Source organism: Struthio camelus, chromosome 17 (assembly GCF_040807025.1).
Source record: "Struthio camelus isolate bStrCam1 chromosome 17, bStrCam1.hap1, whole genome shotgun sequence".
Lineage (NCBI taxonomy): Eukaryota > Metazoa > Chordata > Aves > Struthioniformes > Struthionidae > Struthio > Struthio camelus.
In genome coordinates, this window is record NC_090958.1 from 19,269,186 (window position 1) to 19,294,263 (window position 25,078).

Genomic DNA, 25,078 nt, shown 5'->3' on the forward strand with positions numbered 1-25,078 from the left:
GGAGGCAGCACCGAGCGGCGCCGCGCCGCGCCGCAGCCGCGGCCCCGGGCCCTAGCGCCGCCCGCCCGCCCCCACCCGGCCGCCGCCGAGCCGGTGCCGCGGGCAGCCGCGCCCGCGGGGAGGCCGCGCCGCCCGCCCGCCATGGAGCGCTGAGCCGCGGCCGCCCCTGCCCCCCGGGCACCGAGCGCCGCCGCACAAAGGAGGAGGAGGAGGAGGAACCGCGCCGCGATGGCCCCGCCGCCCGCCGTGTCTTCCGCCTGCTAAACCGGCTTGAATTTTTTTTTTTTTTTGCGAATTTTTTTTTTTGCAATTTTTTTTTTTTGGATCTCCCGCTCCCCGCTTCTGCTTCCCCCCCCCCCCGCCCCGTTCCCGGGGGCAGAGCGCCGGGTGCCCCCGCAGGCTGGCCGCGCACGGGGCCCGGGGCCGGGGTCGGGCGGGCGCCGCTCCTGCGCGGCCCGCGGCGGGCGGCCGGGAGCGCCCCGCACCGCAGCGCCCGGAGCCGGCCCGCATCCAGCTCTGACGGTAACGGGGGGCCGGCGGCGGCGGCGGGGGGGGGGGTGGTGCGCGCGGAGGGCGGTGGGGGCTCCCCGGGCACGGAGGGACCCCCCGGGCTGCGGGCCGGGCCGGGGGCTGCGGGTTTGCCCAGCGCGGCCGGTGCACGGCGGATCCCCCGGCCCAGGTTTGGGGGTTTCGGGTCCTCCTGGCTGGCGTCTGGGCACGCAGAGACCTCGCCGGAGCGTGGCCGGGGGCTCCCGGCGCGCGGCTGGGTGCGGAGACCCCGCTGCACGGTGGGCCGGGTGCACGGCGGGGTGCAGCGAGACCCCCCCGACGTAGGGCTGGTTGCACCGGCTCCCGGTGCGCGGCTGGGTGCAGCGAGACCCCCCCGACGTAGGGCTGGTTGCACCGGCTCCCGGTGCGCGGCTGGGTGCAGCGAGACCCCCCCGACGTAGGGCTGGTTGCACCGGCTCCCGGTGCGCGGCTGGGTGCAGCGAGACCCCCCCGACGTAGCGCTGGTTGCACTGACTCCCGGTGCGCGACTGGGTGCAGCGAGACCCCCCCGACGTAGGGCTGGTTGCACCGGCTCCCGGTGCGCGACTGGGTGCAGCGAGACCCCCCCGACGTAGCGCTGAGTGCACCGGCTCCCGGTGCGCGACTGGGTGCGGTGACACCCCCCCGACGTAGCGCTGAGTGCACCGGCTCCCGGTGCGCGACTGGGTGCGGTGACACCCCCCCCCCCCGACGTAGGCTGGGGGACGCTGGCTCCCTGCGTGCATCTGGATGCGTTGAGGTGCCCCCAGTCCTGGACTAAAGCTGGGTGCACCCGCTCCCGGTGCACATCTGGACGTGGCGAGACCCCGCTGAGCTGAGGGTGCGGCTGGGGCCGCCGGCTCCCCGTGCACATCTGGACCCAGCGATGGCGGGGAGCTGCCGGCCCGGCGGCGCCCGGTGCTGGGCTCTGCCACCCCCGGGAGAGGCTCCTCCGCCGGCGGAGGAGCGGGGACGGCCGGGCCGGGCCCTGCGTCTGCCGCCTGCCCGGAGCGCGTCGGCGACCTGCTCGCTCGCCACCGAGTCTGCCGGCTGGAAAGGAACAGGAGCAACTTTTTTTTTTTTTTTTGGGTTGACTGAATTATAAGTGGAAATAAAATATCCACTGGTGCCTCCATGAGGAAAACTGAGACACTTCCCAGGATGAGCTGTTCTAGTTTCATTTTTTTTTTAGCTGCTGCTGCTTCTTCTTTTAATCCTGGTTTCCCATTTACATATGGAAAAGAGGGGTTTTCTCATCCGTAAAAACCCAGTCGGGGAAAGGAAGCAGCAGCAGGGAAGAGCCAGACCCTGCAGAGACGCTGAGGTTGCCGGAGCAATTTGTAGCAGAACAAGAACCTGTGAAATCCCAAACGCCGGACCCTGCATCCGTGTGGATATTGCCGGTCACAAAGGAAAGGAGACAAAACGGAACAACCCTGCGATATTTTATTTAAAAGCTATTCTGTCTCGCTTCCCGCTTCCTCCCCCTGGGTGTCAGGTAGCTCTTTCAAATGAGAGCTGTCTGCAGACAAAATGAATTTCCTGAAAGGCATTCAGACGAGCTCCTGGGTGGAAAGAGGCTCTCGGTAGCATCTCCTGGACCTTCAGCGCTGGGAAATACGATCCGCCGGAGAAGAAGCGAGGAGAGCGAGCCGCCCAGCGCTGCTGGGCACTTAGCGCTCTCCCACTGCTTAAGCTGAGATCAGTTCCTTTCACATGACCGGGGATGATCGGGCTATGTCTCCTCGCTGCCTGAGCCGAGGGCAGAAAATTAGGTGTTCCTAGCGCCGCTGACAAAGAATCTGCAAGAGCATCCAAATCTGGCTTTGGGGAGAGCCGTGAAATCATGGTAATTTAATCACTGAAGAGGCAGGGCTTGAGAGCTGGGAAGTCAGGCGCAGAGAGCCGGCGGCTGGAGCGGCTCGTCGCAGCCTGCCGCAGGAGATGCGCCGCGGCCAGGCTGAAACCTGCAGGATGGCTTCGTTTCTGCACCTTGGCTTCCGCGAAAAGGCAACGGCGAAGTTTTACCGTCGTGCTGCCTGCTCCCCGAGGGCCGAGCTGGCTTGGCGTTGGGCCGCGGCGGTGCGTCCGAGCCTGGTGGTCAGGGCACGGCTCTCTCTCTATGGGCGTCTTTGATAAACGCGTGCCTGGACGCTCGCGCTACGGAGGCTCCCGTCCGACGCGTGGCCGGCGGGTGAAGTCCCCGGGAGGTGCACGGCCGCGGCGCTCGGGGCAGAGCCACGGGGCCTGCGTGGTGAGGAGCGTCCCGGGTCTCGCTGCTGTCAGTTGGGTGGGCTTCAGAAGATTTGCAGCTTTCCTTGCCGGGGCTGTGGGGTTTTGCTGTTGGGGAGGCGAGCAGGGGGCACGTGCTGCCGCCGGCTCGGGCGCGCGCGTGGCCGTGCGGGGGCGCGCGGCTCCCGCGCCTCCTCCGTGCGGGTCCGTGCCTTCAGGTGCGATGTCTGAGCGAGCTTTTTAGCAAGTTCCCAGCGCTGGGACGAGACCCGGGCTGGCGCAGCCTCCGCGCGACGTCCCCCGCGCCACCCGCCGGGGCAGCCCCTCGGTGCAGTGGCGCCCGCGGGTGCACCCCGGTCGTCACCCGCCTCGGGGGACCTGTGCCCGGCCCCTCTCGTCTCCGTGAGCAGCTTTCTCCCCGAGCGGGTGGGAATAGCTTCTGTTTTCCTCGCTGAGGATCTGTAAAACTTTGTGAAACGTCGCACGCCGCCGCCTGCTCGGGCGGCTGCGCCGGGGGGAGCCCCGGGCGTTTGCTGCGCGCTGGTCGGCGCCGCTGCCTCGAAACCGTAGCAGAGTAAAGCTCTCCAGAGCTTTCCTGTGACCTTGTATTTAAAGCAGGGCGAAAGAAAGCAATTCCTGATATGCAGGAACTTGGATTTTCCGCCCCCCCCCCACCCCGTGTTTGCATAAAGCTTTCTATCCGGTTTAATAGGTCAGCGATGGCGGGGCATGTTCTCTGCTGGAGCAGCTCGGGCTGCAAGACGGGCCCCGTTTCAGCTGACCGTACGGTGAGAAACTGAAACATCTCAGCGTGAACACTTATCCCGAGGCTGGAGGGAAGAAACCCGCGCGGAGAGGAGCGCGGGCCGCCGCGGGGCCGGGGCTCGGGGCCGTCCTCCTCCGGGGAAGAAGCTGCGTAACCTCGTTTCTAGACCCTCGGCTTACCCGCTTTATTTGAGCTTAAAATCCGGTGCCCTTCCCCAGGCACGGCTTCGGCCGCCGTGGCCCGCGGCGGTGCTCGAAACCGGCCGGCCCCGCTCCCGGCCTGGCCCCGGCGCATCGCGGCGGCGCGGCGCGGGGTCCCGGGCGCGAGGCCGGGGTTGTCCCCTCGTCCGTCCGCCTTCGCCCGGGGTTCGCTCGGCCTTGGCAGCGCCGCCTGCCTTGGCTCCTTTGCAGGCATCGCTTGAGCTGCAAAGCGGAGGCGAAAGGCCCCGCTCGAGGTGCCCTGCGCCTCCGGGGAGGGGTCGGGGCGCCCTTGGGGGCTGCACCTGCCCCAGGCGGCCTCGGCCTCGGGGCGGCCGCATGTCCGTCTGCAGCCGGCGCATGCATGCACAAATAAGACGTTTCTCCTTTCTCTTCTGCCTGCACATTCCTCAAAAAGCTAATATTCATGAAAGGTAATTCAATCAAAGCGCGATGCCTATCAGCTAATGCAGCAAAGCTGGCGCAGGGGTGAGAATGGGAGCCAGGAACACAAAAGCCCTGTTTTATTACCTCCTGCTTGCCTGAGAATTGCTTTTCTCCCTCGAGTGAGCCGGCTAAAGCTGGCTTTATTATGTTAACCTATTTGCGTGTCAAGAGCTATTGTGCCTCTCTTTATCTGTGTTTGTATTTGCTCGATGCAGGGAATAAAAGGACGAGGCGAAAATGGATGGCTGGTCAGTGCTTTGCACTCTGGGGGCACTGATTGGTTGCTAAGTGATTTGCATCCCCGGTAATCGCTTTTATCTCGGAAGGATGTCGTGTATAATTATAAGCCTACTGACATCTTTTGAAATCTGCCTAATGGGTGTTTTTAATTTACATGGGAAGCAGGGGCTATTTGTGTTGCTCTGATTACAGGTTGTGTGGAGCGAATATGGTTTAAAACGTATACGTGCCCCCATAGGTGGGGAACGGGGAGTGACCAAGCTGGGGTTTTGGGGGAAGCGCCGGAGTCGTTGCCCCGCGCGCGCTCGAGTTTGGGGCTTCGCCTATTGAAGGCGGCCCGGCCGGGGCGCGTCTGTGCCCCGCGCGCCCCGGCTGACGCGCGCGAAGCCTCCCCTGCTTTCTTCGCGTTTCCTTCGGGATAAAGCAAGAGGCCGGGGGGGGGCCGCTCCGCCTGGTGCAAGCCGGGCTGCTTGCGGCCGTCCCCGGCTCCCGCGCCTGGCGAAGCCCCTGGGGCCGGGGCTCGCCTGCCCCCCGGCCGTCCTCCTCCCGGCTGAGCGGCGGCTGCGGCCCGGGACGCGGGAAGCGCGGGCTCCCCCCCGGCTGGGCGGCCAGGCCTCTCGCCGGAGCGGGGAGCGCGTGTTTCCCTGCTGCCCCGTGCACGGGCTCGGCGCCGCCGAATCGCGATCACCGCGAGGTTGCGCGTCTCCGAGCGAGCTGCCGCAGCTGGCGGCTGCGCACGGCCGCAGCCGGGGCCGCTGCCTTCGTTTCAAACCAATCCGCTCCTAATCCCCCACGGCTGCAAGAGAAAAGCCCCGAGCGAGCGCAGCCTGCCGCCTCCGCGGCCCGAAGGCACCGGAGGGTCCGCCGCCACCTTGCGTGGCTCCCGGCGCCGCGGGCGAGCTCCGACCCGCGGGGTTTTAGGAGCCCGGGTCTGGAAAGCAGCCTTGCAGGAGGGCTGCGCCGGGCTGTCCCGATAAATCATCGCGGTGTTTTAAGGCCTTGCAGAGAAAAGGGGGGGGGGGGGAAGATCTGGGTCGCTGGCCGGAGACAAGGCTGCTTCCCGCTCGCGGGACGTGCCGGCAGATGGCTGGCGGCTTTCTGAGCGTCGCCGCGAAGCGGCCCGCCGTGGGGGCGGCTGCGGGCCGGTAATTTGGGGGGGGGGGGGTGAGGTGAGGGGCCGTCGGAGCGCGTGGCGGACCTGCCGAGGGCGCCTTCGCCCCTCAGCCGGCGCTCTGGGCTGCGGCGCGTCCCCGGGGAGGCGAGCGGCGGGTGGGCGCGGGCCATGCCGCAGCCCCGTCCAGGGCTGGAAGGGAGGGCGAGCGGGAGCCGGGCCGGGGCGCAGCGCCCTGCCCTCCCGCGGGCTCGCCGGCGCGAGCGCTGCTCTTTACGGCTGGCTGTAAACAAACTCCCAATGAAAGAAAGTTAATGGCCTGAGACTGACGAGAGCCTGCTGGGAATTTTTATAGCCCCTGGGACTCCTTTTTGCCAAGGAGAGACTAGATCGGTGTTTTAACCCAAAGCGGCGCGCCGCCCGCCGTGCGGGGTGGGAAGACCTTTCCGAAAGGAGCCGGCGACGGGGAGCGGGGCGACGGGCCCGGGCTCGCGGCCCCCCTGCCCGTCGTGGGCGGCTGCACGGCCCCCTCCCGCGCGGCGCTTCCCGGCTCTGCCCGTCGGTCTGGCGGCGCTGCGGGCTAGAGCGAGGGCTGGCTTATCGGCGGCGGTAACCGCGCGCTAATAAAGCCTTAATACCCTGCGGTGGGGAGGTTTAGCCGTCGGCGAGAAGCGTTCGTGTCGCTTTCTGCCGCGGGGAAGCTGGTGCCGGCGCAGGAGCCCGGCTGCGCGGGCACCGGGGCCTATTCGACTCGCGCGGGTAGACTACAAATCCATAAATAAGCTCAGGCGCCGATGGGCTCCCCCTGATCTTTGCGCTCCCTGAAAGGGTGCGGGTCCGGCGGGGGCCCGGACCTCGCGGCCAGGCGGGAAGCCGGAAAGCAGAAGCGGGTGCCGGAAGAGCCGCTGGCGTCCGGGCGCTCCCGGCTGGCGGCGTCCCCGCGGAGAGGGCTCAGGCCGGCCGGTGAGCGCCTAGGCTGAACCAAACTAAACAAGCTGGAGCTCCGGGGGCGCCGCCGGCTCCCGTCCGGAGGGCGACGGGGTTTCTTTGGCCGGGAAGGGCCCCTCCGCCGCCCTCCCCCGGGAGCCAGCGCAGAGCCTTCCCGGGCCGCGCGCGCCGTCTTGCTCGGCGTAAGCGGGGATGCGGGGGGAAGCGGTAGTTTTTCAGCATCCCTAATGCTTGGGGATATGGGAGATTAAGGTTAGTGACCATTTTTTAACTCAATAAAGGGAAAGACAAGCTGGAGTCTGCAGTCCGGAGATATAATTAGTTCGCAGCAGTGGTGCTTTCTTGATTTAGCTTCAGAGAGCAGAACAAGACAAGGATGTTATACCCAATTAGCAATAACATACAGTCTGAGCCTCGCGAGGTGCGATAACAAGCCGTTTTTATAGCTCTTCTTTACGGACTTTTTGGGGGAATAGAAAGGGGAGGGGGGTCGAGTCTTTATTTCTTTCCATCCGGGAACAGTTATTCGTGATCTAAGAAACCCCGAAGCCCAAGCGCTGCAGCGGCCGGCGAAGGCGGTAAGAAGCCGACGGGCTGCAAGGCCGCCGCGAGCCGGGCGCCTCGGCTGCTCTTGTCTCCCCGTTTCGAGCCCCGTTTCGCCGGCGGGAGGGAGCCGGAGCCCCGCGCGGCGCGGCCCGCGGCCTCCGGCACGGCTCCGGGGCTGCCGCGCCGGGCGGTCGGCTCTGCCTTTGGCGGTCCCGCTTTGCGGTGCTCGGTCGATGGCCGCGGCGGGCTCCCTCTGCGCCTCCCGCCCGGCCGTGGCTCCCGGGGTTTGCAAAGGGCGCCCAGGGCCGGCCAGCCTAGCAAAGCGGCTCTGCCCAAAACCGCGGTTAGGTTTAATTAATCGGCTTTTAATAACCAGCTCTGCTGTTTTCTGTGGGGTTTTGACGTGCCACTTCTCCGTCGTCTCCCGGGTTCCCGCGGCGGCGGCGGCCCCTCGCCCGCCTTTCCCGGCTCCCGGGGCCGGCCGGGGCCACGCCATCCCCGTGGCGGGGGTCTCGGCGCCCCCGGGAGCGGGACGGGGACGAGGGGACGAGGACGCGCGCCGGCACGAGCCGCCCGGGCCGCTCTCCGGACCGGTAGCGCAGCGCAACGATCGTCAGCTCTCGTCGTAATCATTAAGACTATTAGAAAGAAATGTTCGCTTGAAGCGAGTGTCAGACTTTCTGTTCTGCTTTGCAAACGCGCGCAATTAACGCCAATCAGCCGCGGGAGGGAGGCAGCTCGCGAGCGTGTCTGCTTCAGCGCGGCTGTCAGCTGTTGCCGTTCGCTGTTGCGCGTTTCCCTACAATTGCTATGAACACGCAAGGGAAACTCCGCGGCCTTCGGAGGGCCCTCGCGGTGTCCTCTGCTCCTGTTAGTTACTCCGCGTCCGGCGGCTCCGCGGAACAGGCGGGAGAAAGTAGGTCTTTGTAACACGGATGCATAAATCTTGACGGATGCCTTATTTTCCTATTCAGTGGCCGCGTTGGATTATCGGCGGCTAACTACGAAAAGCCTGTTTAGTTTTCCTTTGGCGGGAGCTTTGCCTTTTTCCCCTCCCCTCTGTGCTGTGTTGCGTGCCCCGGGGACCGCCGGCCGTCCGGCCGTCCGTCCCCCCTGCGCGCGCGCTCCCCCGGCCACCCCGGCGAGCTGCCGACAAGCCGGCGTTATTTGGCCGGGCGGCGGCATAATCCGCGTTACAAAAGTACACATCAATTATAAGAATTCCTACAGCAATCTTGGAAATCGGTCTTTTCTGCTGAACCAGCTCATTAAAGAACACCATTCATTTCCATCTCTCCGGGTGAGAAGGGTTTAAATCTCCGGAGCTTTGTGTTACCAAAGAGACTTAGGGTGATGGACTCTTTTTAAATATTAAAGGGAAGAAGTTGGTTTTTCCTTCCCAGGCTCGCGGGGCAGACGACGTCTGCTTCGCTCGTCTCCCTTCTCGCCTCGCCTTTCAGGGCGCTTGGTCGCCTGCGAAGCCTTTGCGGGCGCCTCTGATCATCGTAATTTCGGCAGCGCCGTCTGCCCTGCACCCACCCTTCGTTAGGTTCAGGCGCTCGGGGCCCCCGATTCCCGGCGGGGCGGACGCGGGGTCTGGGAGCCCCGCGCCCCCTGCGTCCCTGCCGGAGGGGTTGGATACAGGCAGGTTTTGGCGGTGGCCGGCCCTGCGCCCGGGAGATCTCCTAGCGAGCTGGCGCCCGCCGGGGCTGCGCTGCCCCGTCCCGGCCGCGGTCTCGGGGTCGGCGCGCTCCTGCGCGCCCGTCCGCCCTCTCGCTCGCCCGGGCCGGCTCTCGGGCGCCGGTGCCGCTTCGCCCGGGCCGACGGCGCCCGGTAGCTGTTGGCGTCGGCGCCGCGTCTCGTGTTTTGCTCGGCCAGAGGCTCCGCGGGGTCGCCTCCGGCCGCCCTGCGCCCCGCGGGACGCCCGCCGCTGCCGGCGCCGAGCCGCCCCGCTTTCCAGAACCGTTATTAACCTGTTCGGGAGAGCTGTTCCCGCGCGCAGCTAAAATAGAGCTTTAATCTCTGCCCAAAATAGCTCATTTGATGAGAGGCCTCCTTAAAGCTGACACATAAATTTAAGCAGGCTGCCCCAGCCCTTTGCAAGGATGTCTGCAAATGCTCAATAGCACTTGAATTGTTTTTTTTAATTCTATTGTTATGTACACATCCGATACCTTATTTCTTCCATCAGACCATTTGTAACAGTCAGGAGGCAATTTACTTGTGTTCTCTGATTCAATTTGCTCTTTGTGCTGCCACAGCCGTTTTCCTGCTCGGGGGCCGAACCCTCAGCGTCGTCCCGTCTTCGCGGCCCTGCTTTCAACCAAAGGACTTTGTTTCCGTTTGGTTTTTTTTTTTTTTTTTTCCTTGATGTGATTTTTAAATGGCTCTTTGCAGAGCGGCGTTGGGCAGGCCAGCTTGGATCCCGAAGCGGTCGGGCCCCGGGGGAGCGGGCGCCCGCCGGGAGCGCGCCGCCGCGAACCGTGGCTCCGCGTGGGTTCGGCCGGTTCCCCCGCCAGGCACGCGCTTCCTCCGGCCGGCCGCGCTCCCGAGCAAAGCCGTGCTGAGCGGCTCCAGGGCTGCGGCGCGCGGGTCCAGGCTTGGCGCAGGGCAGGGGCTGGCGGGGGCCGCCCGCCGCTGCGGCTCTTTCCCCGGCAATTCCTCTCGCTGTCGCGTATTTCCTCCCCGAACACGAAAGCGCTTGTCCGTGCCGGCCGGACGCGGAGGAGCGCTCGGCGTAGGGCTCTGCGCTGAGCGAGCCGGACCCCGCGGCACAGAGGCGGCCGGTCGGGGCCGCGGGAACCAGGGCCGTGGGAATCGGGACTGCGGGAATCGGGGCTGTGGGAGCCGGGACTGTGGGAGCCGGGACTGTGGGAGCCGGGACTGCGGGAACCGGGGCCGTGGGAGCCGGGACTGCGGGAACCGGGGCCGCCGGAGCCCGCCGGACCTGCAGCGGATGCTCGCCCGGCCTCGGCCTCCTCAGCTTGCTGCTTGCGAGCCCGTCCCGGGCCTTGGCAGCTCTGCGGAGGCTCCGGCTCGCTCCGGGAGCGCGGGGCGCCGGACTGCGGGCCGCAGAGCCGAGCTTGTCCTCGAGGCAGCCGAGTTAAAAAGCCGCCTGCCCCTTCGCGGCTGCGGCGTTGCAGGGCAGCTCTGAGCCCCGGCTGCTGCTTGGGGCTCGGCGTGCATGCGATAACAGCCCGTCCCCCCCGCCGCTCCCCTTTTCTCGCTCTCCAACCCTTCGCTTGTGCTGCAGCCTTGGGCCGTGCGTCTTTACCGCCAGCGCGCGACTCGGGCACTCTTAAAGCATGAAGGGGAAAGGGGTGGGGAGGCGGCGGCGAAGTGCGCATAAATCAGCGCGGGCCCTGGGAGAGCTGCAAACAGGGAGGCTGGTCGCGAGGAGCCGTGTCGGGGCGGCAGCCTGGCCCCCGGGGCGCAGGCAGCGCCCAGCCCGTCCCCGGCGAGCGGGTCCGGGACCGGACTGTCCTGCCCCTGACGGGTCCTGCTCGGGCAAGACCCTCGTACGCAGGGGCTGCGCCGCTGCCGGCGGCTTTGCCCCGGCACCGGCCAAGGGCTGCAGCCGGGTTGGGCTTGTTTCCCACGATGGAGCAGGGACGTAATTCCCAGGTGCTTTTCCCCAGTTTTCATCGGACGCAGGGCGGGAGAAGAGAAGCCGTTTGCCGTCCCGGGCGTTGGCGGTGCGGGGAGGTCGGGCCGAGCGCCCGGCTCCCCGCACCCTCCCGGGAGACCCCTGCTTCCCCCTGCTCCCCAGCAAAACACGGAGCAGGAAAATCATCACTTGGGCCATCGTTATCCGTTGCAAAGCCCAGCTTCCAATTTTAATCAGAGGAGCTGGTGTTGCTTTAAGATCTGCGGGTTTTAAAGATCACAAGAGGGGTTAGAGAAAATTACCCTTGACTCTTACATGCTAATGTAATCTCTAACCAGATCTGCAGCACTGCAGCTAAAATTGCTTTTTAGATTAACATTTAATTATTAACAGGGCCCCCTGAAAGGCCTGGGGCTGGCGCGTGCGGAGGGGGAGCGGGAGCGGAGCGGGGCGCTGCCGTTTCAGGGCGGATTAGACAGGCCTGATGGAGACGTTTGCCAGGCGGAGGGGAAGGTCGCCGCGCGTCCGGCCGCGCCGCGCTTTATTGCAGCCCTCGGCAAGGTGTCGTCAAACTTTCTTTTTTATTTTATCTCGTGCTCCCCGTAATTTACCGCGGGGTGACCTTTCCCGCCTTAACTCATTCCAGGACCGAGCCGTCAGCCTCGCTAATTGAGCGGCGCGTCCTTCCCGCCTCCGCCGGCCCCCTCCTCGGCCGCCCCTTCCCTCGCCAGGTCCGGCATAAATCTCCCGCTGGCTTCCAGCGCCGGGGGCCGCGCGCGGGGCGGGCGGCTGGTTTCCGCAGCGGGCGCGGGGCGCGCCGGCCCGGCGTTAAAGCGCTGGGTGCCGGGCGCGGACGCCCGCCTCCGGGAGCGCTGTCCGGCCGGGCGCTTCGGCCGGCTCCTCCGCGGCAGCTCCCGGGCAAGGCCGCTTGCACCGCACCGACCGCCGAGCCGAGCTGCCGTCTCCCGGGGATGCTGCCCCGGCCAGCGCACCCGCATCCTGGCATCCCGCATCCCAGCGCCCCGCGTCCTGGTGCCCCGTGTCCTGGCATCCTGCATCCTGCTGTTCCTCATCCCAGCATCCCGCATCCCAGCGCCCTGTGTCCCAGCACCCCATATCCCAGCATCCTACATCCCAGCATCCTGTGTCCCAGCATCCCACATCCCAGCATCCTGCATCCCGGCACCCCACATCCCAGCGCCCCGTGTCCCAGCATCCCGCATCCCGGCACCCCGCATCCCGGCACCCCGCATCCCGGCACCCCACATCCCAGCACCCCGCATCCCGGCATCTTGCATCCCGACACCCCGTGTCCTGGCATCCTGTGTCCTTGCTCCCCGTGTCCTGGCATCCTGCATCCCAGTGCCGCAGGTCCCAGCATCCCACATCCTGGCACCCCGTGTCCCAGCATCCCGTGTCCCAGCGCCCTGTGTCCCGGTGCCCTGCGTCCCAGCACCCTGCGTCCCTCGCGCCGGCCTGGCGCGAGCGGCTCGGTCGTGGCGCGCCCGGCAGCGTGCCCGTTCCTGCCCCGCTCCGTCTCCCCGGCCCCGCGATCCCTCTGGGCGGGCGTTTCTCCGCGGCCGGGCCGGGCGGCGCGCGCTGCCGGCCCCGCTGCCGGCCGGCCCCTTCTTCCCGTAGCGCGTGGCTGCTTCTCCTTTAGCCGCCGCTCTGGCCGGCGAGCCGCCCGCGCGCGGCGCAGGCCCGGCTCCCTCTGCATCCCCCTGCCGCCGCCGCCGCCCCGTCGCATTTTCTTTTATCTAAATCCTCGCCCCGAAAGCCTCCATCGACAGCTGCGCTGGCCTTATCTCGCCGAAGGGACCTTGGCGGGGCTCTCGCAGCAGATAAGCGCGCCTTATCAGCCCTGGTGTCGGGGAAGGTGCCAGGGCGCTCTGTCATTGGGGCTTCAGACGTAGACGGGGCTTTTTTTCCTTTTTTCTTTTTTTTTTTTATTAAAGTCACCAAGACCTTGGGTTTATAAATAGTCCGATGTAGCGATAGGGCTTGGAAATTAGCAGGCTCGGGGAGGGGAAGAGGCGCGGGAAGGAGCCGGCGGAGGAGGCAGAAGGACGGGCAAAGTTCGAGGGCGGCGGCGGCGGGACGCGGGGCCGGCGCTGGGCTCGGCCGCACCGCCGCTCTTTAAGCCGCCTTTATCTCCGAAGGTGTTTAATGCGGCGGTGATGGGCTCTTCTCCGGCCCGGCCCCCGTCCTCGCCCCGGCGGGCGCCGCAGAGGCCTTGCAAACTCGAGGCAGGTTCGCTGCCTTTCTCCCTATGGAAGAGCCGGGGCAGCTCGCGCTGAACCGGATCCCGCTGCTTGCAAAGAGCTCGGACGCGGACGGCGCTCACGGAGCCCGCGCGAAGCGCTTGGCCGGCGCAGCGTCCCGGCTTTTCCCGGCGGCAGCGTTGGCGAAAGGCGGCCGGGCGCGCGGCTCCCCGGGAACGCGGCGCCCCGGCCTGGGAGGCGTTAGGGATCGCTCGTGCGGCGGGCTGAGCGCGCCGAGCGGGGAGCCTCAGCAGCTATTAAGCGCGCACGTTAATATGGGGTGAAGCTTCGCTTGGCTGTCTAAAAAATTGTCTCTGCTGAGAGCTGTGTGACACTGGGAGACGGGGGCGAAACTGTGAGCTGAATTAATCGCTGGCTTTATTTAGTTTGGCATGTGGCTCCCGCGTCTCTGCCGGCGGATGGCTGCGTTGCTGCTGCTCCTCCGCTGCCGCCGCGGCTCGCGGCCGGGGTCGCGCCAGCCCCGCGGAGGCGGCTCCCTGCCGGCGGGCAGCAGGTCGCCAGCGGAGCTCGGGGACCTCTGCAAGGTCGATGCTGCGGGGATGTCACCGAGCGTCCCCGGCGCGGGGCGATGCCGGTGCTGAGCACCCCTGCCCGGCCGACGTCCCTGAGCGTCCCCGGCGCGGGGCGATGCCGGTGCTGAGCACCCCTGCCCGGCCGACGTCCCTGAGCGTCCCCGGCAGTGGGCGATGCCGGTGCTGAGCACCCCTGCCTGGCTGACGTCCCCAAGCATCCCCGGCAGCGGGCGATGTTGGTGCTGAGCACCCCTGCCCGGCCGACGTCCCCGAGCATCCCCGGCAGCGGGCGATGCCGGTGCTGAGCACCCCTGCCCGGCCGACGTCCCCGAGCGTCCCCAGCAGCGGGCGATGCCGGTGCTGAGCACCCCTGCCCGGCCGACGTCCCCGAGCAGCCTGAGTCGGGCACCGGCCACCGCATCCTGCCCCAGCCCGGTGCGGCTTTGCCGCTCCTCCGCCGCTCGCTGTCCCCGTGCGCGCGTGCTTCCTCCTTGCTCTCGGCCCGTTTCTCCCGGCTGCAAGCGGAAGGTTCCCCGCCACGATGCGCTGTCCCGCCTCGGCACCGCGTGCCCCGCGCGTGTCACCGCCGTCCCGCTGCCCCGGCCGGCAGCGGGCGATGCTTGCGCTTTTCCGGTTTCTGCTCCGTGCTGGGGCCGACGCGACGCGCGCGCGGTGGCAGCGGGAGCCGGGCGGCCCTGCCGCGTGCAGCCCCGGCTCGGCGGCACCGGCAAGGGCCGAGGCGTGGGGCGGGCTGGCGCGGGGGCGGCGATGACGTTCGTGCGCTAATCGGCCAGATGGCCGCTGCCTGCGGGACGCCGGCCTGCGGCTTAGCGCGGCCGGCCGGGGTCGGCGCGGAGGGGAGGCTCAGGTGGTGCCGGGGCTGCGCACGTGGTCCTGTCTCCGCGCGGGCGGTGCCTCCATGTGTGCCACGCGTCCGTGCAGGTGGTGCATCTGTGCAGGTGGTGCCTGCGTGTGTGGCATGCGTCCACGTGGGTCATGCGTCCGCGGAGGTCGTGCATCCGTGCGGTTCGTGCATCCACGTGGATCATGCATCTGCGTGGTTTGTGCATCTGTGCGGGTAGTGCGTCCGTGCAGGTTGTGCATCCGTGTGGGTAATGCATCCGCAAAGGTCGTGCATCGGTGCAGGTTGTGCATCCACGCAGGTCATGCATCTGCAGAGGTCGTGCGTAAGTGCAGGTTGTGCATCCATGCAGATCATGCATCTGCAAAGGTCATGCATCGGTGCGGGTTGTGCATCCACGCAGATCATGCATCCGTGGAGGTTGTGCATTGGTGCGGGTTGTGCATCCACGCAGGTCATGCATCTGCAGAGGTCGTGCATAAGTGCAGGTTGTGCATCCATGCAGATCATGCATCTGCAAAGGTCATGCATCGGTGCGGGTTGTGCATCCACGCAGATCATGCATCCGTGGAGGTTGTGCATTGGTGCGGGTTGTGCATCCACGCAGATCATGCATCCGTGGAGGTTGTGCATTGGTGCGGGTTGTGCATCCGTGCAGGTCATGCATCCGCGCAGATCATGCATCCGTGCGAGTCGTGCATCCGTGCAGGTCATGCATCCGCGGAGGTTGTGCCTCTGCGTGGGTCGTGCCTCCGCGCGTGCCGCGCATCCGTGCGTGCCGGGGAGGGCTGCCACCCCGCTCCGCGCGGGGCTGCGTAATGAACCCCGGTCCCGGCGGAGAGACGCACGCTACTGAGCAGTCAAGTGCGCTCGGTCTCTGAATAAGAAGCACTTCATTCTCTTTTCAAACTGTATAATTTCTGCCTGATTGTAATGGCATATTTTAAAATTACCAGAAATCGAAGCCAGAAAATGGATACGGCTGCTTTTACTGTGAGCTGCATTAACAAAGGATATGTAATGTATGAAATAAAAACACCTCCCTTCCCCCCCTCCCTTTTTTTTTTTTTAAGACAGTAATAGGAGAAAATTGGTTTTGAAACCGAATAAAAGTCCCTTTCAGAGGAAATCATTTCTTTCAGGGTACCTTTGCTGAAAGTAAAATAGTGAATAATGAAAGGTGGTTACATGATTGTCTTTCATTTAGAGAGCGCTAGGACAGATGGAATCTCGGAGAAATGCAAGATTGGAATAATTGCATGGTAACAAGGCGCTTGTTGTGAAATTAGTATCTTAAGAAAGTAGTGGAAAAGGCTTTTACTCATGAATACTTCATTATTAGGAGAAAACAGCACAATTTGGGTTCTCCAGACACCTGCTTGGTATTAGATGACTTCCTCCTCCCCTCCTGCTCCTCAGACAGGTCTCTCGCGTTTCCCAAACTTTGCAGCCGGAGCGGCTGGAGGGGTGGGAAGGGCTGTGCCGGCCCCGCGCCGCATCCCACGCCGTGCCGTGCCGTGCCGTGCCGTGCCGTGCCGTGCCGTGCCGTGCCGTGCCGTGTTGTGCTGCGCCATCCCGCGCCGTGCTGTGCTGTGCCATCCTGTGCTGTGCTGTGCTGTGCCGTGCCGTGCCGTGCCCGTGCCCGTGCCGTGCCGTGCCGTGCCGTGCTGTGCCGTGCCGTGCCGTGCCGTGCCGTGCCGTGCTGTGCCATGCCACGCTGTGCCGTGCCGCCCCTCCAGCCTTCCCCTTCCGAGACCGCCGGCCCGTCGCGTGCGGGGGGAAAGGTAGCGCTCTCGTCGCTCCGACACGACCGTGAGCCGGTCCCCGGCCGTCGGGGCGGACGCCGGGTGCGCCGGGAGCTGCCGGCCGCGCCGGGCCCCGCGGCAGCCGGGCGCTCCGGAGCTTCCCGCGCCGCGCCGGCAGCCAGCCGCCGGGACGTGTCCGCCCGGGCAGGGCGACGGAGGGGGACCCCGACTCCAGAGGACGCAGACCACCGCCTGGTTTTCTTACGCTTCCGGTCGGCGTCTGCTTGCCCTGCTGCCGAAGGAAGTGGCGTTCCCGGAGCGAGCCGAAGCCGCCGGAGCGCCTCAGGAGGAACTAGGAGGCTCCGCGGAGGCTCCTGAAGGATGTACAATTAGCCCGGCGGCGGCTGCGATGACTTTGGCGTGACCCCTGCAGCTTTCGTCGAGCGGGTGTTGATGCTAGCTGAGCGCTGGCGACGGATCCCAGGACCCCGAGGGGGATTTGAGCGCCGTCTTTTCCCGGCGTTGGTCGGAGCCGGCGGGTTTGGTCTCTGCTGGGATGCGAACGGCTGGCGAGCGGCGGAAGAGTCCGGCGCTTTGCGATGGACCGCGGGAGACTTTCCAGCGCGCCGGCGAAGGGGGCGACCCTCAGCGTAGCGGCGCCTGCAGCCGGCGCCGTGCCTTAGCCCCGGTCCTCACCGCTTCGACAGCCCTCTCCAAACCTGCTTCCAGCTGGCGGCAGCCGTTGGCTCTCGTCGGACCGAGCGGCGGGCGCTGAGCTGGCCGCGGGCGCCGCCGGGCCGCGGCTCCCCGGCGAGGGGCTCGGGGGCAGGCGGGCCGCGGGCTGGGCGCTGCCACGGTGCGGCCAGCGCCGTCGCGTTTTGCTGCCGAGCTTGGCCGCGTTGGGGCTTTGCTTGGTGGCTGGAAGGAGCTGGAGGACGAGGACCAGGTTGGGTTGGAGGCACTGGGTAGCGGTTGGCACAGGAGCCGCCTCTTCCCCTGGCGCTTGGGCAACCAGCCTGGGATGGGCAGGAGGCCGTTGCAGGGTGCTCGCGGTCCCTGCAGGATGTTTGTGGCCCTTGCAGGTTGTTCATGATCCTTGTGGGGTGCTCGTGGTCCCTGCAGGGTGCTCGTGGCCCTTGTAGGATGTTCATGAGCCTTGCAGGGTGTTTGTGGTCCCTGCGGGGTCACGTGGCCCTTGTGGGATGTTCATGGCCCTTGCAGGGTGCTCGTGATCCCTGCAGGGTGGTCGTGGCCCTTGCAGGGTGCTCGTGGTCCCTGCAGGGTGCTCGTGGCCCTTGTAGGATGTTCGTGGCCCTTGTAAGGTGCTCATGGTCCCTGCAGGGTGCTCGTGGCCCTTGCAGGGTGCTTGTGGCCCTTGCGGGGTGGTCGTGGTCCCTGCAGGATGCTCGTGGCCCTTGCAGGGTGCTCGTGGCCCTTGCAGGGTGCTCGTGGTCCCTGCAGGATGCTCGTGGCCCTTGCAGCGTGCTCGTGGCCCTTGCAGGGTGCTTGTGGTCCCTGCAGGGTGCTCGCAGCCTTGCAGGATGCTCGTGGCCCTTGCAGCGTGCTCGTGGCCCTTGCAGGGTGCTCGCAGCCTTGCAGGATGCTCGTGGCCCTTGCAGCGTGCTCGTGGTCCCTGCAGGGTGCTCGCAGCCTTGCAGGATGCTCGTGGCCCTTGCAGCGTGCTCGTGGCCCTTGCAGCGTGCTCGCAGCCTTGCAGGATGCTCGTGGCCCTTGCAGGGTGCTCGTGGTCCCTGCAGGGTGCTCGCAGCCTTGCAGGATGCTCGTGGCCCTTGCAGGATGCTCGTGGCCCTTGCAGCGTGCTCGTGGCCCTTGCAGGGTACTCGCAGCCTTGCAGGGTGCTCACGGCCACCGTTTGGACCTGCGTCCACGCAGGGCCGCGTGCTGGATGGAAAGGAGGATGGAGAGGTGTTCATTTTTCTGTAGCAAGAGCGGAAAGCTTTGCAGTCACCAGGAATCGCCCGCTGAGATGTTCATATTTATTTTATATGCGTTCATATTTATTTAAGGCTTTCATAGTTATCTCTTTATCTTTAAAAGAGCAAAGGCCCGCGAGCAGCCTGAGCGCTCGTGGTCGGTCCCAGGAGCTCCCAGGCTCCCCTCTGCTCCCGTCCTCCTCCTGCTGCTGCAGACTTTGCCCAGCCTCGCGCCCCGGGCGGGCGGAGGGCTGCGTGACGCCGGGCCGCCGGCCCCGGCACCCCGGGCTCACTCGGCGTTTCTTCTCTCCGCAGCGGCGGCGGCGCGGCCCGCCGGGGCGCCTGGACCATGTTGGCGTGTCTGCAGCGGACCCAGAACCCGGCGGCCCAGCACCTCGCCTGTCCCGGCAAGAGCCTGGAGCCGCGCAAGTGTAAGTGCGAGGTGGCGCGCGGCGGCTCGGCCTCGCGGAGAAGGGGCCGAGCCGGCGGCCGGCCCGCTCCCCGCTCCCGCCCCGCTTGCCTGCGTGCTGCTTTGATGCTTCTTGTCTTATTGAAGAAGACATTTATTTAACCGATAATTAAAAAGAGCAGGAGAAGCGGGGGGGGGGGGGGGGGGGAGGCGGGAGAAGGAAGGAGACAAGATAAGCAAATTAAATCGGGTTGCTTCGGTTGATAAGTCGAACTTCAGAAAATTCTGCGCGGAGGTCTACAAAGAGCCGCGGCAGACAATGCGCCCGTCACCTGCTCCGGAGCCTCCCAAACCTCTCCCGTTCCTCCTCCTCCTCCTCCTCCCCTCCCCTTCCCTTCCCTTCCCCCCCATAATTACTTTCCCAGGTTCGCGTAGCGCGCCGCTCCTGATGAGCTGGCCTTTCAGATAAGCTGTAAACTAGTTACATGAAAATGGGTTCCAAAAGGTCACTCCAGTAAAGCACCTGTCTCTCCCAGCCTTTGTCTCTCAATCCAAACCATGATTAAATGTATATTTAATGAGCCTGCTTTAGGCAGGCGTGTTTGACCTCCCCGGCTGGGAAAGGCGCATTAAGATTCTCGAGTGATGAATGTGTGTTTTAGAGAGGGGAGTGGATATTTTTCTGCTGGTCTCAGTTGGATTTTTAAACATTTCGGGCTGAAGACAAATCGGCTGCTCGAGCTCCGCTTGTTAGTGCGTGACGGCCCCGGGCAGCTGCGTAATGATCTGCGGTTCGCCCGAGACGTTTCTGCCCTCCGCCCGGGCGCCCGAGCGAGCCCGGCGCTCGCCGGCAGCGTCTTGCGGACGAGGCTCGGCCGGGGCTCGCCGCCGGCGGGTTGCGTTTCTGGAAACCCGTTCGGTTTTGGGGTCCGTGCCGGTCTCGGCGGGTTTGCAAAGAGACGCGGCGGCGGCTCGGCGGCTCCCTCGTTGCCCCGTGCCCGCCGGCTGAGCGGACGAGGTTTGTCCGGGCGCCTCGGCGCAGGGGCTCGGAGCCGGGAGGGGGCGCTGCCCGGCGTGCCGCCCACCCTCGCAGAGGGGACGCGGACCCACCGAGGTGGCTTTGGGAGCCAGGCGCGGGTGAGCGGGGCTGCGGGACGCCAACGGGGCGGGTGGCAGCGCACCCGGAGGGCGGCGGGCGCGGGAGACGCGCGGAGATTTGCAATCTTGGCCGACGGCACCCGCATCCCTCGGGGCAGGGCCGGGCGGACCGGCACCCCGGCAAGGGACCCCCCCTTGCCGGCTGCTTGCAGCCCGCCGCGCCGCCGGCCGGCTCACCTTCATCAACGTTTAGCTGACCGTATGTTTCCGCTCGTTATGGGAAAATGCGGCGTGTCTCTCTCCTCCCTGCCTCCTGCTAGTTCAAATTAAATTGCAGGTGACATTCGGGGCCACGCATCTGGTCCCGAGTACGGTTTGCCCTCCCGTAGCGACGGCAGCTGCGGCCGCGCGGGGCCGAGCCTCCTGCCCGCCTGCCTAGGTAAGCGGAAAAGATAGCGTTCTCTCAAAACGCGACACAATTTAGAAGTGCCTCTGATTACTTAATTTGCTCCTGAGTATCTCAGTAATTATCTTTATGGGTCTTATTTCTGTCCTCTGGCATTGTTGCTGTCGATTTTAAATGAGTCTGGCTCTCGGCGCGTTGGCCGTCTGGCCCGGCACCGCTGTGAAATCCTATTATCCTGCCCGCGCCGCTGATTAATTTTTGTATTAATTTCACGTAAAAGGTGAGCTGAGCGATTTTCCCGGCCGTGCTGGGAGCGGCGTCTCCGGACGGGTGCCGTCCCCCCGGGCTCTGCCCCTCGCTGCCTTCCCCCCCGGGCCGCTGCGCCGCTCGCGGCGGCTCCTCTGCCTGCTCCCGCTCCGGGCCGCCGCCAGCCGAGCAGCCGGAGCCTCTGGAAAAGACGCGTCCTCAGGAAAACATCACATCCAATTAGCTCCGGCAGGCTGGTCCCTTTTGATTTTATTCTGTGTGCATTACAGGAATCCTGGGCTTTATTTAAATTATAAATCAAATAATACCGCTCTCAGCTTGGCCAAACTCTTTGCTGCTCCTGCTCTCCGCAGTAATGTAGCAATGGCTTATATTTAATTAAACGTTACTTCGTACGCGCCCTCCTCGGGGCTCGGCGGCAGCCGGGGCCGGCGCGGGGCTGCGGCCGGCCAGGAAACGCGCCGCTCTAATTGGGGGCGATCAATACTCAGCGCGGGCTCACGGCGGGCAAAGCACCCTCCCGGTCTGGAAAATAAACCCATCCGACGTTTGAGGACGGGTCCCTGCTGACAGGCTGGCAGCCGGCTGGCGGGCTGGCTCGGCAGGTCGGAGCCCGTGGTTTTTAGGGTACTGGCTCAATTTTGGGCGCAGGCGAGTCGGCGGCTCCGGGCTGGACGGAAAAAGGAGCCTCGTGCCCGGCGGTGACGGGGGGGACGACACGCCGCTTCTGCCTTCTCCGCGCGCCGCCGGCCCCGCCGGCCAGCCGGGGCGGAGGGCATCAGCCATGCCCGGCGGGGGTTTAAAGCCCGGCTTGAGGACGGAGATGTTCCCAGCTGCCTGCGGCTGGAAACCAGCGGCTTGGGAAGAGAGGGCTGGATGTCCTGGAGACGCTCGGCACCAACGAGCAGCGGCGGCTGCGGCAGCCGGGAGCGAACGGCGCGCGGAGACCCCGGCCCGACGCCGGCGCCCCAGCCCCGTTGCTCCGCGGCCGCCCTGCCGAGGCCGGACCGTGCCCGGCGGCGATGCAGCCCTCGTTTCCCGGAGGTCTGGCACCAGCCGGCGGTCCGCGCCCGTCGCTCGCCCCCCGCCCCCAGCCGCTGGAGGGGCTCCTGCCCCCTCCCGAGGCTGCTGGGGCCGGTTTCGGCGGGGCGGGGGGTCGGAGCCGCGCGCCGTCGCCAGCCGAGGTGGCGGTGGGACCGTCCGCGGTCGTGCCCGGGGTCTCCGCGCTGCCGGCCGAAGCCCTCCGCCGCCGAGGTTTGGTGCGGACCCCGTCCCGGCTGCTGCCCCCGCCGCCCAGCCGGGGCTGCCGCCCTGCCCAAAACGCCGGCAGCCGGCGCGCGCCCCTGGCCCCGGCGGTGCCCGGCGCACCGGGGATGCTGCAACGCCGGGGCGCCCGAGGCTGCCGGCACGCGGCTGCTGGACACCTGCAGGCAACTCGCTAAACCTTCCCGTCTCTCGTTTTTTTTCCCCTGCGGTTCGTGGCGCCGGGTCGAAAGGGCCGGGCAGGGAGTTGGGCTGCTGCGCGGGCCGGGGCCGGCGGCAGGAGGAGGAGGAGGCGGCGGAGGGGGGCGAAGCGCAGCCCGGCCGGGCGCACCGCTCGCTCCCGGGGCTGCGGCTGCGGAGAAGCCGCCGGTGCGCGCGCCCGGCGCCGCGTCCTCGCTGGGAACAGGCTGCATCCGAGGTTTGTGCAGCGAACCCACCTGTTCGTCGCGCTCTGCTGAGCTGCGTTTTTAATTCTTCCTCTTCTGCTCCTTTTTCTTTTTTTTTTTTTTTTTTAATTTTTATTATTTTCCGCAGGTGCTTTTTAGGAAGGTGGGATAACAGGAGCCGTTTGCCCACCACAGGCTGCCGAGGACCGGAAGGGGGGTCTGACGTGCTAACATCCAACGCCGCCTTTCACTGCGAACGCGGCGTTGGCGCGCTGGGCTTCGGTGCCCAGCCCGGCCGGGGGCCGCCTCCGCCTCGGTCCCCTCCGCCTCGGCGGCTTCGCCTTGCGCCCCCGGCCGCAGGACGGCCGTTGCAGCTTGGCGCGATGGGGCAGGTGTGAGGAAGGGCTCAGAGAGGGCTGCGGCTCCGGCTGGGCTGGGCCGGCTGAAACAAGGGCGGCCGGCGCGTTCGGCCGGCCGGCTGCGCGCGCCCCGGACCCCGCTCGCCCGCCCGCGCTGCCCCTTGTCCCTGCGGCTGCCCGAGCCGGGGGACGCGGCGGGACGCGGGCACGGGGACGCGCCTCTCCCGCGGCAGCCTCTGCTCTGCGGCTCGCCGCTGGAGGCTCTCTTATGAGTGATAAAGCTGTTTAATTGCAGATGGGATAAAAACACATTTAATGGCTTCTCATTACACAATTCTACTTATTCCAAGGGCATTTTCATTAAAGTAGCTGCAGCAAAAGCTCTGCTTTTGTACACACCCATAAAATATCATTTTAATTTCATGAGGGGTTACACATGAGTGAAATAAGATTAATTCTTTCATTTTCAGTTTCTGGAAGGGATCCGTTAATGATGGTTCTGTGTATTTATATACGTGCCATAAAGAGGAGTTCAATTAACTGCCAAGCCCAAAATGTGCTGTTGACTTGCACTTTCCCTTCCAGGAAACGCTGCAAAAACACTTCTCCCTCGGTCACGTGAGCTGCGGGAGACGGAAGGACCGGGGAGGGCGGCCGGGCGCGGGCGGCCTCTCCCCGGCCCCGCGCTCGCGGTGCCCCCGCCGCGCCGGCCGTTTCGGTCTGCGCCCGGGCCCTGTTTCCCAGCTCTTGCAAGCGTCTCGCTCTGTGGGCACGCGCGCCTAAGCTGGAGTTTCGGTCGGCCGAGCTGGGCTTTGGGGCGCGAGCCCGGCGCGCGGCGGCCCCGGGGCAGGGGACAAGGCAGGCCGAGGTGGAGGGGGGCCGGCTCCCGCGGCGCGGGGCGGCTCGCGGCCCCCTGCCCGGCCAGCGCTGCGCCCCAGCCTCAGCGTCGCAGCTCGGCTGAGGCTTTTTGGCATAAATCCCGTTTGCCGGGGTGTCCGCGTCGGCGCACGAGGGCAGCGAGGGGGGCTGGTGTGCGCGGCCCCGGCTGGGCTCCGGCTTGGGGCTGACGGGGCAGGGGCTTCGCCGAGCGCGGGCGGACGTCCCCGCGGTCGCGCCGGGGCAGGTCCCTCCGCGCTCCCCGCGGCCCCTCCGTAGCCGGAGCGGATTCCCCACGATCTTCCGAGGGTCGGGATGTCACCTGAGGTCTGCCGAGCTCGGCACGGCACCTCGGCCGGCGTCCCCGTCCCTACCCTCCTCGGCGGGGGATGAGCTGCCTCTTCTGTCAAATCCGCCTCGTTTCCCTGCAGGCTGCGGGGAGCGCGCCGGGTGCGGGAGAGCGCCCGGGACGGACGGGGGACGGATGTGGGGACGGACGCGGCGAGGGATGCGGGGACACGAGGAGAGATGCAGGGATGGATGCAGGGATGGACGCAGGGACAGATGCAGGGATGGATGCGGGGATGGACGCAGGGATGGATGTGGGGACAGATGTGGGGACGGACACAGGGACAGCTGCGGGGATGGACACGGGGACGGATGCAGGGACAGACGGGACAGATGTGGGGATGCACGCAGGGATGGATGCGGGGACAGATGCAGGGACAGATTCGGGGACAGATGGCGGGGACAGACGCGGGGGTGGACGCAGGGATGGATGTGGGGATGGATGCAGGGACAGACGTGGGGATGGACACAGGGATGGATGTGGGGACAGATGTGGGGGCAGACGGGATGGACGCAGGGATGGATGCGGGGACGGATGTGGGGATGGACACGGGGACAGATGCGGGGATGGACGCAGGGACGGATGCGGGGACAGATGGGATGGACGCGGGGACGGATGCAGGGATGGATGCAGGGACGGAAGCAGGAACAGATGCAGGGACAGATTCGGGGACGGATGCAGGGACAGACGCAGGGACAGATGTGGGGATGCACGCAGGGATGGATGCGGGAACAGATGCAGGGACAGATTCGGGGACAGATGGCGGGGACAGAAGCGGGGGTGGATGCAGGGATGGATGTGGGGATGGATGTGGGGACAGATGCAGGGACAGACGTGGGGATGGACACAGGGATGGATGCGGGGACGGATGTGGGGATGGATGCAGGGACAGATGCGGGGATGGACGTGGGGACAGATGCGGGGATGGACGTGGGGACAGATGCAGGGATGGACGCGGGGACAGATGTGGGGATGGACGTGGGGACAGATGTGGGGATGGACGCAGGGACGGATGCAGGGATGGACACGGGTACGGATGTGGGGATGGACACGGGGACGGATGCGGGGACGGATGCGGGGACAGATTCGGGGACGGATGCGGGGACGGATGCAGGGACAGAAGCAGGAACAGACGCAGGGACGGACGTGGGGATGGACACGGTGACGGATGCAGGGATGCGGGGACGCCCTTCCCACGCCAGCACGGCTTCCCCTGCGCCGGCTCCAGCTCCGGCAGCGGCGCGCGGCGCTCCTACCTCGCCGGGGAGACAAATGGGAAGTGACACGCGTGTGTGTCGAGCGGTATTCGTGGTGACGCTTTGACTGCGGGTAATAAAGTGCTGGGCCCTGCGGTGACGCGAGCCGGCGAGCGCCGCGGCCGAGCCCCCCGCGCCGCCCGGCGAGCCGCCGAGGGGCAGGCAGAGCCCTGGGAGCCCGCCTGGCGTTTCGGCCGGGGCCGCTCGGGTGTCGGGGGCCGGCCGGGCCAGGGCAGCGTTGCGCGGCCGGCTCACGCCGCTTCCCGGGACCCCGAGCTCCAGGGCTTTGCTGTATTAGCGAAAAGTGCCGCGTTTCGCTTGTTTTCTGCCAAGTGTTTTGCGGACAGGTGGGATTTCCGCCGTTGTGAGGTCGGCTCGCTGCTCGGCAGGCCGAGGCAAAGCGGGTTTTGCCCTTTGCGCAGGGACGTCGGGGCTCCCTGGCGAAGGACGCT

The 25,078-nt window shown here is 66.2% G+C and overlaps 1 protein-coding gene across 3 annotated transcripts in view; it reads left to right on the forward strand.

Moving 5' to 3' along the window:
* Positions 1-478: 478 nt before the first annotated feature.
* FAM222A (family with sequence similarity 222 member A) overlaps positions 479-25,078 on the forward strand; it is a 33,164-nt gene continuing 8,564 nt past the window's right edge. Inside the window, exons 1-2 of one of the 3 annotated variants that reach the window (XM_068911693.1) lie at positions 479-522; positions 18,273-18,388. In XM_068911693.1, coding sequence (XP_068767794.1) covers positions 18,307-18,388 — 82 coding nt within the window. In that variant the 5' untranslated portion in view covers positions 479-522; positions 18,273-18,306. Of the gene's footprint in view, positions 523-1,673; positions 2,378-18,272; positions 18,389-25,078 lie in introns of those variants that run through there. The other 2 variants (XM_068911694.1, XM_068911695.1) reach the window with 2 other exon arrangements.